This window comes from Triturus cristatus, chromosome 1_1 (assembly GCF_964204655.1).
Source record: "Triturus cristatus chromosome 1_1, aTriCri1.1, whole genome shotgun sequence".
Lineage (NCBI taxonomy): Eukaryota > Metazoa > Chordata > Amphibia > Caudata > Salamandridae > Triturus > Triturus cristatus.
The window spans coordinates 18729722-18745318 of NC_140579.1; the positions used below are offsets into that span (position 1 = coordinate 18729722).

Consider the following 15597-nt stretch of genomic DNA (forward strand, 5'->3'; position numbering starts at 1 on the left):
GAGGAGCCGTTCGTTCAAATTGAATGAAGAACGAGTTCGCGCGCTCAGCCAGAGCGTCCTGCTAACGACGCGACCGCTCTCTGTGCACGAGTGAGTCGCGTCTGCCTCCTCCTTCTCCACCGCCCCCTAACGCCCGCAGCAGGCTATCGACGCGCGCGCGCTGCGAGGCGCCACAACTTCAGCGAAAACGGAGCCGAGAACAGACGTTCCGGAGCCGCGTCGCCGTCAATAACCAAATTTTAACAACCATGAACACAGGTAAGAACGATAATATTAACCAACACACAATATCCCCACACTCTACCAAAACTGATAAAAGTAAGGGAAAAGCACTGTTGGACAGGCCTCACAGACGGCTTGCTCCCTCCCCGCTCGACAGGGCCCGAACTCCGGCCCACCTGGCATATCCCCGCGACAAGCACCTGTACTCCGTCTCCCGACGGACCCTCTGCCCTCGGACCCCTACTCATCACGGGGTCCAGCCCCACCGGCCTCCCCGGCCGGGTCAAGCCGCCATCTTGGGCCCTGCACCACGCGGCCGCATGGCCTCCCCTCGACCCTAACCCCGGGCCTGACCGGCCCCGACATCCCGGCACCACCATCCACCCAGGAGGTGAGCGGACCACTTGGCAGGTCAATGGGAGAACGAAGTGTCAAGGGCTCTCCCCCGCCAGGTGCCGATCGCCCCCAGCTCCCCCAGGCACTGGCTCCACCCCCTGCTGGGTGTCTGGACACCTTCATCCCGGACCCTCCGACCTCCAAGTGCGAGGGTCCGGACATCAAAGGGCACCAGCCCTATAACTGAGGCAGCTCCGGAGCAGGAAGGCAGTTGTATCCTGGAGTCGAGAGACACCGAGTGAACTCAACCTTGACGGTCTACTGGCGCTGCCGTAGCCCGCTCTTGTGAACCATCGTCCTGCCTGCTGGCGCTGCCGCGGCCTTCTGCAACCTTCATCTTCCTGGGACCTGCTGGCGCTGCCGCGGCCCGTTGTAACGACCATCCTCACCGGGACCTGCTGGCGCTGCCGCGGCCTTCTGCAACAGTCATCTTCCTGGGACCTGCTGGCGCTGCCGCGGCCCGTTGTAACGACCATCCTCACCGGGACCTGCTGGCGCTGCCGCGGACCGTACCTCTTCCGGGGACCTGCTGGCGCTGCCGCGGCCCGTTGTATCGACCATCCACACCGGGACCTGCTGGCGCTGCCGCGGTCCGTACCACCTAACCACCAAGCTCGAGGATTGTGAGCTCATCATCATCTCATCCGAACTACCTGATTGGTAAATAGACTGTCCCGCTACCCCCTTCCCTACCTTGCGAGACTCTAATCGAGGGGACCCCTGAGTCCAGACCTCCTTGTACCGTTCAACCGTACCTTAAATAAGTGCCTATAAAGAACACTGAACCTTATCCGTGTGTGGTATCTGTCTGTGGGGGGGAAGTTACTTGTCTGTACGATCGCTGGAGACGGCTCTCCCCGGAGACCTCTCCTCCTGACCCCGGCCGACCCTCCCGGTCCGTCTACCTTTTCTAACAAGCACTTATCTGCTGCTGCAGCAGCAAAGAAAGAGGAAGTGATGGCGGAATTCGGACCTTATATATGATAGTGTGGACAGTGATTGGGGCATACTACTGGAGGGGGTTGTACTTCCGGGGTATGCTGATGTTTAAAGTTGTTTTATTGGCTGCTGTTTGTTTGCAGTAAAGCAAAGAGAAGCATAATCTGAGCCTCCGTGGATTGACATAGAATCACAAGGTCAGCGAGCGGTTTGCGGTCAATGTGGTTGGGGAGCGTCGTCTTATATCTCCCCTTCCTCTTTCCTTGTTGTTCCTGGAAGGGGGGTGGGGGCTCAGGGCGGTTCACCCTGCCCGCTGGCGAGAACCAGTGCTGTTCCTTGTCGGGCTCTGGCGGCCATTATGGCGCCGGCCCTCGAGCCCCCTTCGGGGGCGGCCTTTGCTAATCCGGAAGTCTGGGCAGCCACTCAGATTGATAGTTCAGCAGCGGAGGGAGGTGCAAGGGGGCCCGACCGCCACTCTGGCAGGGCATTGGCAGCACACGCTCAGCGCTCAGGGCTCCCATTGGCTTCGGCGCCAAATATAGCTCTGAAGTTGAACTCTTAGGTGTTAACAAGGTGCTCTGCATCCCGTGGAAGCTGCATCAACAGAGGGTCCGAGCGGAGGATACAGGACCCCCGACGGTGCACTGACCCCGCCCCGGCCGACATGAGCCCCCAGCGCTACAGCCTCCTGCTGCTCTGCTGCCTCGGGCTCTTGCGGGGAGCAGAGCCCCGGGGGCCCCAGGGTGAGTGTCGGGGACCCTGGGAGGGATGGAGACCTCCAGCACTGGGGGAGCACTGACACCGCCCCAGCCCCGCTGACATGAGCCTCCTGCGCTGCAGCCTCCTGCTGCTCTGCTGCCTCGGGCTCTTGCAGGGAGCAGAGCCCCGGGGGCCCCAGGGTGAGTGTCGGGGACCCTGGGAGGGATGGAGACCTCCAGCACTGGGGGAGCACTGACACTGCCCCAGCCCCGCTGACCTGAGTCTCCAGCGCTGCCCTGCTGCCTCGGGCTAGCCCCGGGGGCCCCAGGGTGAGTCTCAGGGACCCTGGGAGGGATGGACTCCTCCAACACTGGGAGAGCACTGACACTGCCCCAACCCCGCCGACATGAGCCCCCTGCACTGCAGCCTCCTGCTGCTCTGCTGCCTCGGGCTCCTGCGGGGAGAGCCCCGTGGGCCCCAGGGTGAGTGTCAGGGACCCTGGGAGGGATGGAGACCTCCAGCACTGGGGGAGCACTGACACCACCCCGGCTCCGCCGACATGAGCCCCCTGCGCCGCCTCCCGCGCTCTGCTTCCTTGGGCTTCTGCAGGGGGAGCCCCGGGGGGCCCCAGACTGGTTGTCAGGGCGACTCTGAGAGAGAGGGAGACCCCTGGGTAACTATAGGTGCACCCTGGATGGACCCTCGATGGGAGGGAGAACCCCAGATGAGTGTCAGAGATCCTTGGTGAGAGAGACCTCGGGTGAGTGTCACGGGGACCCGACCCTGGGAGGGATGGAGACCTCAGCACTGACACCGGCCCAGCCCCGCTGACATTAGCCTCCTGCGGTGCCTCCCGCTGCTCCTCGGGCTCCTGCGGGGGGAGGGGCTCCGGGGGCCACAGGGTGAGTGTGACGCACCCTCGAGGGATGGAGACCTCCAGCACTAGGGGAGCAGTGACACTGCCCCGGCCCCGCCGACATGAGCCTCCTGCGCTGCCTCCAGCTGCTCCTCGGGCTCCTGTGGGGGTAGTGGCTACGATGGCCCCAGGGTGAGTGTCGGGGGACCCGACCCTGGGAGGGATGGAGACCGCAAGGACAATGGTAGCAGCGCCAAGACATCAGTGCGACTTTCAATGTCTTGAGGCGCTACATTATGGCCCTGGGAGGAATTCACATACATAATGGCTCCTTTTCTGGTGGAAATGTATACTTTAAATACTGGTCCGGGATCATTACACAGCTGTAGAACACATTTAAAAGTGCTTTTTTATTTACATTTGTTGTTTGAAGTGTCTAAAGATGAGGGCTAAAAAATAACCGCTTTAGGGAATTTTGCTTATTTTGAACCGGCCCGGACAGTAGAATCCCGATGCTGCCGGTTGAAAACCGGTCAGTTGGGAACCCTAACTGCGCATGCCTGGCAAGTGGAAAGAAAGAAAGAATGAATGCTATTGTAGGGATTACAGCAATATCACATTTGTGCCTTTTTAATTGCGGTAGGCACTATTAGGCCTGCGCATGCGCTGAACTGTGTTGCTTCTTATTTGAGTGACAAATCCACACTATAGCGCCTGTCACTTCCTGCGCACATCAGCATAGCGCCTTTCACTTCCTGCACACATCAGCATAGCGCCTGTCGGGGATCACGTGACTTACAACATGGCAGCGCTGCGGCCTCACCAAGGGGTAGGGTGACCAACTGGTATGGGTGCAAATTCAGGACGGTGAGTGTAAAAATTCAGGACAAAGGGTCAAAATTCAGGGCAAAACATCAGGACAAAAGGTACGTTTTACAGACACATCAGAGGAGGTCACACTATAGTATATAAGTAATCCCATGTATATTCATCCATTTGCAAACCTATCCATCATGTATCCTTCCTTCCATCCCTCCATCCATCCACACTTTCACTCGTACATACATCCATCCTTTCACCCTATCCATCCGCACATTCATCCAGCCATTTACCCTTTCACCCATCCAGCCATCCTTTCACTTATTCATCCATCCACCCAGTCACTCAGCCTTCCACCTGTTCACCTTTTCAGTCATCCATCCATCCTCCCTTTCTTTCTCCATTGACCCTTTAAGTTAGTCATCCTTCCTTCCATCCACCCATCCTTCTACTCATCCACTCATGAATCCATCCATTGACCCTATCACTCATCCATCCTTTTACTCAACTGTCCACCCATTCACTCGCCCATCATCCACCCTTTCACTCATCCATCCACCCTTTCACTCATCCATCCACCCTTTCACTCATCCTTCCACCCTTTCACTCATTATACATCCATTCACCCTTTCATTCATCCATTCACCCTTTCACTAATCCATCCAGTCATCCACCCATCCCTTCACTCACCCACCTTTTCAAATTAATTCTGAGCTGAGCCTTTATCTGCAGAGTTGCAGACAGAAGAGGCCCATCAAGAATGTCGACCTTGCTGTAGTTCCTAAGGCAAGTTCTAGGATAGGCCATGGGACGGACATACCCCTCACCCTCCATCTAAAATGGCGAGCTTCTTCTCCGGGTATCGATGAACGCAGAAATTGAGCAGGCAGGTTGAGTTCAGTAATTTGCGGGCAATAAACACGACCCCTTAATCGGTCATTAGGGACTGAGGGACTCCTAAAGTTGCAACCAGGCACAGGCTGCTGGCTGCCTTCAGTACACGCCGAGGTCCGCCTCAGATGCTTACCTCATTCTTGACCGGTGAAAGTCGAGGTGGAGCGCCATAAGGAGTCCCGGGGCAAAGGTATGGGAAGCCAGTTGCAAGACAGACTTCTCTATGTATGCGGTGGGGAAGTAAAACCAAAGGGGATGATGGACGGAGTGTTGAACATTGCAAGCACTCACCCCCAGTCAACTGATCTGGGTTTAATCCATCATCATTCTTTAGCCCACTCTGCCACCCCAGTTCAGACATGGCCATATGCAAATCAGTCTGACCCTGTGCCTCATGGGAACAGTCCAGCCCGAACTACCAAGCCATATCTTCCCTGGACCGGAAACAAGCATCCTGGGATCGGTTTCTGACTATTCAGCCATCATCAGCCAGGCTAGCTTGAATCCAGTGGCAAAGGGAGCAAGGGACCCACGTTTGGGCATACCCTGCCAACTTAGGGTGAACAAAGCAAAACCAAAGGGGATGATGGACGGAGGGTTGAACATTGCAAGCACTCACCCCCAGTCAACTGATCTGGGTTTAATCAATCATCATTCTTTAGCTCACTCCGCCACCCCAGTTCAGACACGGCCATATGCAAACCAGTCTGACCCTGTGCCTCATGGGAACAGTCCAGCCCAAACTGCCAAGCCATGTCTTCCCTGGACTGGAAACAAGCTTCCTAGGACCGGTTTCTGGCATTTCAGCCGTCTTCAGCCAGGGGAAGTAGCAACGCATCCACCATTTACTAAAGCAGGGAAATGTTCTAAAAAGTGACACCAAGCCCTCGAGCCTAAGCGCGGCTCGACCTTCTGTTGGCCATTTGTTGCACAGTGTATATACAGGAGTAGCTATACAAGCTATAAATTAAATACATGTGAGAGGGGGCTAAGGAGAGATGAGGGGCCCCATGGTGGGTGGTAGTCAGGGAATGCATAAAGAAGGTCATGGAAGGGGCACCAACAAAGATTGTCGCCCTGTGTGCCACTAATGCACATAGTTTAGAGCCTTTGCAGCAACGAACCTATAACCTTTTTGTCCTGTGTTTGTGGTACACAGTTACACGAAAGCTACGCCTCATTGTTTAAAATAAGTTTGCCATTTGCAAACAAATACAGAGCAGAGACGTTTTAAGACAAGGGCAAAGTTTGCAACTTCCAAGGACCCAAAGCTATAAAGCCCCCTCCCTCCCCTAGGAAGATGATCTATTTCTATATTATTTATGCCTATTTACCTCAACGTACCCCCCTCTCCTGTGTAGTTTTAAGGCTTGTTGGGCCCCAAGGGAAGACATATATCGGCTGTTTCTACATGATTCAGTTTCTAAAACTTTAACAGTTTAGTATTTTTGTGCATTATGTAAGCTTCAGTTTTCAGAAAATGGTAATAAAATTCACAAATGTTCCGAACAGGGGGCCCCTAAACATGTCATGCACAGGGCCACGAAAACCATGAAGATGAGAATGATACAGGGCAGTAGCTATAATCGGTGGAGCAGGAGCAGCGACACCGGGTCCATTGCACACCAGTTACTGTTGCCTTTTACTGTGCCATTATCATTGCTTGCACTGGGGCCCAGTGCTCTCGTGTTACACCACCGCACAGAGACCATATTTGATCTGTCATGTAATCTGTTTAATGCGTCGTGCGGTGAAGATCTCCTGAAGAATGCCCAGAACTACAGGAAACCTCCAAAAATGCATTCGGCTCGGATTCAGCCTCCAATTCAGCCAATGGCGCCTTGAGGCCTGGTCCCTTTAGAACGCGTTTTACTGAGTCTACAGGTCAGGGGTCGAGTAAGGGTCCCGAAAAATTTAACAAGCATTTGCAATGCAATAGGTCTCGCATTTATGCAAGTTTAAGCTATTAGCATTGTATTTAAAAACGAAAATAAAAGACATTGTTATTTGCAATGTCAATAGCTCAAACTCGCGTAAATGCGAGACCTATTGCATTGCAAGCTCGGATTGTGGAGGAGAGGAGGGAAGGGGAACTGAGGGAAGCGAGAAAGCAAAGGTGAGGTGGGGAATAGGGAGATAGCGAGCGAGGGAAGGGGTGAAGGTTGGCGAGCTGTGACACAAATACATTATCAAATGTCTTTCAAGTTAAAAGAATGCATTTCTGTAACATGTAGGCGCATTTCAGCGCTTTCCGAACTGGCGCATTTGAAGGTGCGGTCATTTGTGATGTGCACAAAAGCGGCTTCGTGAAAAAGAATTTGGCAAAAATCACACAGTGCCGAAGCTGAGACGCCGTGATTAAGCTCGGATTTAATACATAATCAAATGTCTTTAAAGTTCAAAGAATGCATTTCTGTAACATGTAGGCGCATTTCAGAGCTTTCCGAACTCTTGAATTGTGCAGTTCAACTTGCCCAAAATCACACAGTGCAGAAGCAGATGCGCCGTGATTAAGCTCGGATTGTGGAGGAGATGAGGGAAGGGGAAGTGAGGGAAGGGAGAAAGCAAAGGGGAGGTGGGGAATAGGGCGAGAGCAAGCGAAGGGGTGAAGGTTGGCGAGCTGTGACACAAACAAATACATGATCAAATGTCTTTAAAGTTAAAAGAATGCATTTCTGTAACATGTAGGCGCATTTCAGAGCTTTCCGAACACGCGCATTTGAAGGTGCGGTCATTTGTGATGTGCACAAAAGCGGCTTCGTGAAAAAGAATTTGGCAAAAATCACACAGTGCCGAAGCTGAGACGCCGTGATTAAGCTCGGATTTAATACATGATCAAATGTCTTTAAAGTTAAAAGAATGTATTTCTGTAACATGTAGGCGCATTTCAGAGCTTTTTATTTTCACGCTGTAATTCAACTTGCCCAATCTCTCGGCATGCTGTGGCAGGGGCGGGGGAGCGCATTCCAGGCGGGGAGCGGACCCTTTGAAGTATGATGCCGAGGGCGCCAGTGGGCTGAAGTGCTCCCAAAAGGGGATTGCATGGCGGCACAATGCACGTGATTGTGCGCGTGCTCGCCATGCAATCCCCTTTTGGGAGCACTTTGAAATGCCCCTCTTACTAGAGTCGCGCATAGCGATTGCGTAAACGCAATAGCTAGGCGAGACCTAAAAAGGGAAAGGCTCAAAACGTGCTGTGCACGTCCAGAAGTACCGTGGCTGGGTACCCTAAAGCCATCCGCCAATCCTAGAGCTCGCCGGTACACTGCAGGAGGGCTCTCATTGGCCCAGATTCAGGGCCAATGAGAGCCCTCCTGCAGTGTACCGGCGAGCTCTAGGATTGGCGGATGGCTTTCAAGCCAATGCTAAATTGCTTTGTTTGGTCTCCACATCAAACGGTTGGCATTAGAAAGGCACATGATTGGCCGTCACCCAACAGCTGGTAAAATTAGGGACAAATGGCGTCCGTTAAAGAAACCTTCACGGACAACGGACAGACGGCTGAAATTACGGACTGTCCGTGAAATGTACGGACGGTTGGTCACCCTACCAAGGGGACCAGTGAGACTACAACGACATTGTATATATTGTTGTATAAATTGTTTTAATGTATGTACATATCATTTGTAAATAGTATTTTTTTCTCATATATTTTTGTAGCCCTGAAGAAGTCCATGTTTGGACGAAACGCGTTGGCGGTTGCATAATGAATAAAGATGAAAAACCAACTCCAACTGAATAACGTTATTTCTTTGTATAAGCATACAATTATATGATAACTGTATTTATTTGTGGGTTGTTGAGAATCAAATACTTACAAGTGTGCAGGGCCACCTCTTGTTGCATGTTTCTAGTGTATCCAGTTGATCTCCTCCTGGTTTACCTAGTTTTGGGACATAGGGGATTGTGTCCCAGGCTCTTTTGCACCTTGGTTGCTGCTTAAACTTATTGAGACGTTTAGACTGGTGCGGGTTCTTGTACTTCGATCCCCTCATTTTTCAGTGAGACTGACACGGACTCCTCGAAAGACGGTTGCTTTTGTTAAATGCCAAGAAGAGAGGACGTGCATCTCCTGTCCTGCTTGGATGTTGGTACCCTGGTCCTTTTGAGGCCAGGAAAATGGGAATTCCTAGACCGAAGCAGTTCACCGCCCTGTGTTTATGTGGACATAAACACACAGAACAACTGTGTTATAACCTAATTAAAACTGCTGGTAGCTGACCCCCTCCCCCCCCCCTCTTAATACAAACCACTGTCGTGACATAATATACAGGGGCCTCTGACAGATGGAACGACACATTTACTGCAAACAGTGGGAAAGGAAAGCCTACCCCAGCCATGCCCTTGAGGCACACAAGTCCGCACCCCCCCTAGTCCAGCTACTGGTCTCTGTCTCTCAAACTAGAATCCTAAATGAAAACAGTTTCTTAAAGGGGCGGTGTTGTGTTTTTTGCCATTGTGCTGGTATCAGTGATTTTATTTCTTTCATGCTTTGCCTTGGTACAGTTTTTCATAGTTGAATGCGCCTTAGGAAGGGCAGAACCCGCAATTAAAACCTGGCCGCACACTTGCATACTCCGAGTGTGCACTTTATGCTCCCTGGTCAATACTTCAAGTCTGCCCTTTCAAAATTGCTTTATGAACCGCCATGCTTTCTCATATTTGCTTTAAAATGCACCATTTGCCATCTATCTATCCTTGGGGTGGGGGGGGGGGGGGGAGTACCACTCCAAAACTTTCACGCCCCACCACTATCAAATGTCACCAGCCGCCACTGCAGTATACCCTGGGAAACAAGACCAAGCTGGATAGACCTAAAGAGACCCCCTCCCACCCCACCCCCACAGTGCCAGACTGATACTACTGCACCAACTCAGGGCTCTCTGAATCTCTCTTAACTATAGAGTGCATCCTTCTGTACCCCCCCAATGCCACCGAACTGTGAGACTTACCTGCCCCTAATGTCACCCCGCCCCCTACAGCGCTTTGAAGCCTGGTTCTACCTTTAATACACTTTACACGTACATCGACTGCTCTTCATTTAATAAACACATACTTTGTTTTTCTTCCTTGTAAAGGCGCTGAACCCCGCCGTGTCCGCTTCCCTGAGGGGTCCCCCTTCTTCATCCCGACCATGAACCTGACGTCTTCCCTGGTGATGTGGAGTGGGACCCACGCCCCCGACTGCAGAGGGGCCCCCATCATTACCGTGATGTATGAAGAGCCCTGGTCGTTTAAACCTGCACTTGGGGACCGTGTCCGGAAGGGCCTGTCTGGTGGCAGCATCGTCATCGATGACGTATCGAGGCAGGATGAAGGGTTTTACACCCTCTGCACCAGCTCCTCTCAGCCTCTGCTGGTGATCGAACTGGTGCTCACTGGTGAGTTCACGTCTGAGAGTCAGGATTGTGCATGAGAGAGTCCAGGTATGTAAGGGTCACTTACACACAGGGCATGTACATGTATGTAAGGATCACTTACACACAGGGCGTGTACAGGTATGTCAGGGTCACTTACACACAGGACATGTACAGGTATCTCCTGGTCAGTCACTCACAGGGCATGTACATGTATGTCAGGGTCACTCGCACAGAGGGCATGTACAGGTATGTCGGCTTCACTTACGCACAGGTATGTCAGCGTCCCTTACACAGAGGACATGTACCGGTATGTCAGGGTCACTTACACAGGGGGCATGTACCGGTATGTCAGGGTCACTTTGTGGAAATATGGATTTTTCTGGTCAGTTATGTCCCCTATCTTGGACCCCAACGGTTCTATGTGCATGTCACAAGTACATGTATGTTCCCTCCAGTTCCAGTTATGAAGACGCAAATACATGTGCGTCCACCGTCAACATGTCCTCTGTCAGATCCGCCATGAATAGGCCGGATATTCCATTCCTAAGTATGAAAGGCCACCGGCTTTATATGGTTCACTTATGCCATTTTACAGTCCAGGCAAGTAGGCCCTGATTCTGTCATCAAACTCTTCTTGCCTTCTGCCTCTGAAAGCTCCAGTCCGAGCCTGCATCTGTGACCATGAACTTTGTCTCATCCTCTGCGCGGCTCACGATGCCCGACATCAGCTTGCTGCCTGCCAAGAACTGTATTTCACCTTCGAATTATCTGTTTCACTCCTTAGCCGATGCATTCCTGTCTAGCAGCTTAAGTAAACATTCTTCCAGCTACTGAGCAAAGGATCGGCTTCTCTGTCCTCATGCAAGTAATTCATAGCCCTGTTACCATGGAATATTCCTACCCCCTCGCATTCAGTGTAGACACTTAGACGCTTGTGCACGCACAGTCAGTATAGAATAGATTCTGTCCGAGAGTCCTTCTTTTGTGGATAACATAGTTCTTTAAACATAGGATGTTAGATATGATTTGGGATTAGGTTGACTTGACCCCCCAGACTTTTTGTCTCCACATGTAGAGCTAAATGTCAAGTCCCCTTCGCCCCCTAGTTACACGTCAATTACACGTCATGCTGCTGCGCGCGCATCTATGCCAAGTATTATCTTATAGATCCACCTATATGTGACATCATAGCCAATTATGTTCCTTTTTACTCCTTATTACACCCATTTTTCGGTTACGCAGATAAATCGTCATTTCCTTATCAATTGTTACGCCTACTGCATTCGCTTCATTGTAATGTATGTACTATAAAAGTTACTTCTTGTCAATAAAGTATGTACTTCACTTCCTGAACCTCCGTGGTGATGGAACTTGGAGCAACCGATTATAATCGATCATTGGAATAAAGCCCATTCCGAACCTCTAATATCACGGATTCTGCCTCTCATTTTACTGAGCTATTTTATTATGTTTCTGTATCAAATTAAGTCCAGGTAAAGGAATTTTATTTACCACATGATGGCGCCCGAATAGGGACACTTTCTCATCTCACGCGCCGGCGGTGAGTTGCAGGCCCGGTCTCCTGCCACAGCTGGACGGACAATAACGCGTACCAGCAGGATTTCCTGTATCTCCCTCCGGTCAAGCGGGGGCGACTGAGGCTGCGATCAACACCCAGACGAGGCGGTGAGAAGTGCGAAGTATCCCGACCAGAGCCTAGCTGAGAGAGCAAGATCCGAGGTATACAGAGACCCACCAGTTCGAAGTCAAGTCCAGTTTCCGACGAGTCGAGTCGAGTCCAGTCCGGTTCAAGTTCAAGTTACCGAGGCCTTCCGTTTCTGAAGCTACCCGGTGAGTACCATTACTGGGGAGGCATTTCTGATGTGCACATAGGTTGTGCCGGTCAAGACGGGTTTGGGTACACAAATCCGGTCTGCACTGTTTTAGCAGTGTATCTGTACTGTTTAGCAGTATATCAAGTATTCCGAAGTATCTAGTTATTGTCAAGAATTATACTTGGTGATTAGTTATGCAGACGATCATCATTGTTGTTTATTTTAAAGGTTAAAAAAATATGTTTAATGTTTAATGTGTTAAACGTCCTGCATATTGTGGTATGAATGGTTGTTCATTATTGTGCTTTTGTATTAAGTGTGTTCAAGATTAAGTATCGGATCAGTTGTCAATATGCCGCTCTTTTCGAAATTAAGACAGATCACTACTAGAAAAGGGGTACTCGAAGAAGCCGTCCCTATTCCTCCTAGGGATACTCCAGGGCACTTCATGTATCACAAACATGGCCTAGATGCCGTATTATTTCTTGATTTATGGGTGAACTACACCAAGGATTACCAGAAAGTCAGAGGTGGCCCGCAGCGGGGACCTGGGATGCAGAGTGCATCATGAAAGTCGAGGAAGAGTTATGGAAAAGGAAAGTTAGACAGTCACAGAAAGACGCCGTTGAGTTATGGCGTAAAGAATCTCATAGACGTACAGAAAAAGCACGTAAACAGGAAGAGAAGAGTAAAGAGAGTTCAAACAAAGTTCGAGAAAATCTATTAATTGAGGAAGGTATCCGAGTGAAATCAGAACAAGTAGATAGGCAAAGAAATGCCCTTATGAATGGTATGTACCCCCTTCTAGCCGAAGGATTACCTAAGGCTACTCCAGAGATACCGAAAGACTTGCCACCTCCATTATTCCCAATCAAGGTACATCCTAAGGGGCATCCTAGAACCGCAGAAGATGTTTTTCTTTCCTCATATTTAGATGACGCAGCTCCCGAGTATGCTAATTCCGCCCCACATAGACCGCATACCAGGGAGGTCCAACGCCAAGATCCGGTATCCGTATCCCTACAGCAACAAATCGAGTCACAAGTTCCGGCAAGCACATCTGTTTCTGCATCCGTTCCTACAGCTACTTCTATAGCTGTGTCCACACCTATAGTTGCTGTGTCACGTTCGACGAATCCTTTCACACCCGACACCCCAGATGGGGCCACGGGAGGTGCTACCAATATTTTTTCTACGCCACCCAGAATAAATAAACTTACTTTTCAAGAGTCAGCACATTCACGTACACCCAAACTCATAAGTGCCCGTACGCTTAAGGAACTTCTTATAGATTGCAGATATGACCCTGTGCCTGGTAAAGAGGACGAAATGACCCTGGCATCATTGCGTATCAGACGAGCCGCAGTGTATTTAGGGAAGTTACCAGGAATTACTGCGCATCTAGATAAAATATATTATTTTGTCCAAACAGGGCGAGATCCAGAATGTATTAACAGAGCTATGGAATACCAGAAAGTAGAGATACAGGGGGAACTGTTACGTTTCCTCATAAATTGTGTGATCAGAAATCAAGACCGACCGGGGGTAGACCCGGAAGCAATGCAAATTCTTACAAGATGGAGCCAGAATATATCAGAAGGGAGACATGATAAGCATAATTGTATAATAGCCATGTGCCGAAAGATCCGTAAAGAAATAGAACGCCTACACGAAGAAAGATTAGAGGCAGACGAGTTCGAGCAAAGCGAGGAAGAAGGGTCAGGACTGCCCGCGGGACAGTCGGACACCATAGCCTATGTAGGTAGAGGAAGATCTTGTAATAGTAATAGATGTCATACTGACTCGATACGTCCGATATGTTCAGATAATAACAGGAATTTCCAAATACCTATAATTAATATAAGGTCTAACGAGCATTCGTTCCAAACCGCCGACAAACTACTCCGAGAACGAAGGGGTTATCATTTTCTCGATTCTATGGATGAACAAGATTTAGCCAGGGCAGCTGTCCATTGGGTGGACAGTCCCGGAAAATATAGTGATGATACAGTAGTACGCACATTTTTGAATCTCACCCCAGATGAACAGAGGTTAGCTGGGATTTATATGATTCAACAACTCATTATATTATATCGGAGTCAGCATTCGGACCCTGGTCCCTTGCCTGACATATTGACTGAATTGCTTACGAATAAATGGAGAGGTGCAGGTACTAAATTAATTAAAGAAATTCTAGAATCAAGAAAGCAGTATATTCTTTTTGTATGCTCAGAGCATGTCTCATTGCCCGTCAAGGAAAGAACCACGTATCACATGGATAGACAGAATCCCTTACGAGAAGTGCACCCAATAAAAGGCGAGGACAACGAGTTTAGGCGCGTATTTGTATATACGCCCATATCAAAAATAGAATTGTTACAAATGAAGAAAGTGGTACCCAGTCATGACAAAGATCCAGCGGGTTTTCACCGAGAAATTAAAGACATGTTACTCATGGGAGAGTATACCTATCCCGACATTATGACAATATTAAAGGTATTGATGCCTGCTGGCATTTATGAGAAACTCAAGGAAAAAGAGTGGGAGGTAGGAGACCAAAAGATAGAATGGTCAGTGTTAGAAGCGGAAGAAAAGGCCCGAACTGCAGGAGCAGGACTTGGGGATAAAACTAAAGCATTACCAGGTTTATTAGTACAGGTACTGCCACGTTTATTAACTACGAAAAAGGAAGATTGGGGTACAATTTCAGCCTGTAAACAGAAGCAAGATGAAGACACTAGTGATTACTATGCCCGATTCGAGAAATGTTTTGGTATAAATAGTGGCATAAAAGCAAGTAGCGAATCATATCCGCATCTGTTTGTAACAAAATTAGTAGAAAATGCCCTGCCCCCAGTAAAGAATAGAGTATTAAAATTCGAGAGTACCTGGCAAGGTAACACTCCATCACAAATGTTACAGATGTTACAGTACCATCACAATAGAATTAGAGAGGAACAAGAACATGAACACAGACGCATGAAAGACACGAAAATGAAAATGTTAGTTTCCCAGACAGTTCCAGCTGAAGGACATAAAAAGGGTATGACACATTCCGATTCAGCAGGACCTGTAAAAGGGACATGCAATTATTGTAAAAAGCCAGGTCATTACGTACACGACTGTCCAGTTTTAAAACATAATATCGCCATAGGTAAAACACAAGAAAGATCACGGCCACTCAGACAAGATCAGAATGAACAAGGAGCTCTGCAGCATGCCCAGGCCATGCCAGCCGCACAACAGCCAATACAGTTTGTGCCAGCTGCACCACCGTTGCCTGTTGCTGCCACACAGACAACAACACGACAAATGTATCAGACCGCACAGTATGAATATCCTGAGTATCAGCGTTACGCATGAACTAGCCTAGAGAGGGAAGTTGACTTACCCCTTATCGAGATTCCTGTAGATCAAGAAGGACCTTATATACATAGTGAATTATTAGGCCAAGATAGAAAATTTTTACTCGATACAGGGGCAAGTCGAACAACTATAAAACGTAGTGAAGTTCCAGGGGCACCCCTCTCAGGCTCTCAGAATATTTCCCTTGGTTTTTCAGGAAAACCTATTGTTA

At 49.7% G+C, this 15597-nt stretch overlaps 1 protein-coding gene across 1 annotated transcript in view; it reads left to right on the forward strand.

The window, feature by feature from the left end:
- The first annotated feature begins 2140 nt into the window (after positions 1 to 2140).
- LOC146869164 (uncharacterized) overlaps positions 2141 to 15597 on the forward strand; it is a 70702-nt gene continuing 57245 nt past the window's right edge. The window contains exons 1-2 of the mRNA XM_085653424.1: positions 2141 to 2300; positions 9904 to 10206. Of these exons, the coding sequence (XP_085509550.1) occupies positions 2222 to 2300; positions 9904 to 10206 (382 nt within the window). The 5' untranslated portion in view covers positions 2141 to 2221. The remainder of the gene's footprint in view (positions 2301 to 9903; positions 10207 to 15597) is intronic.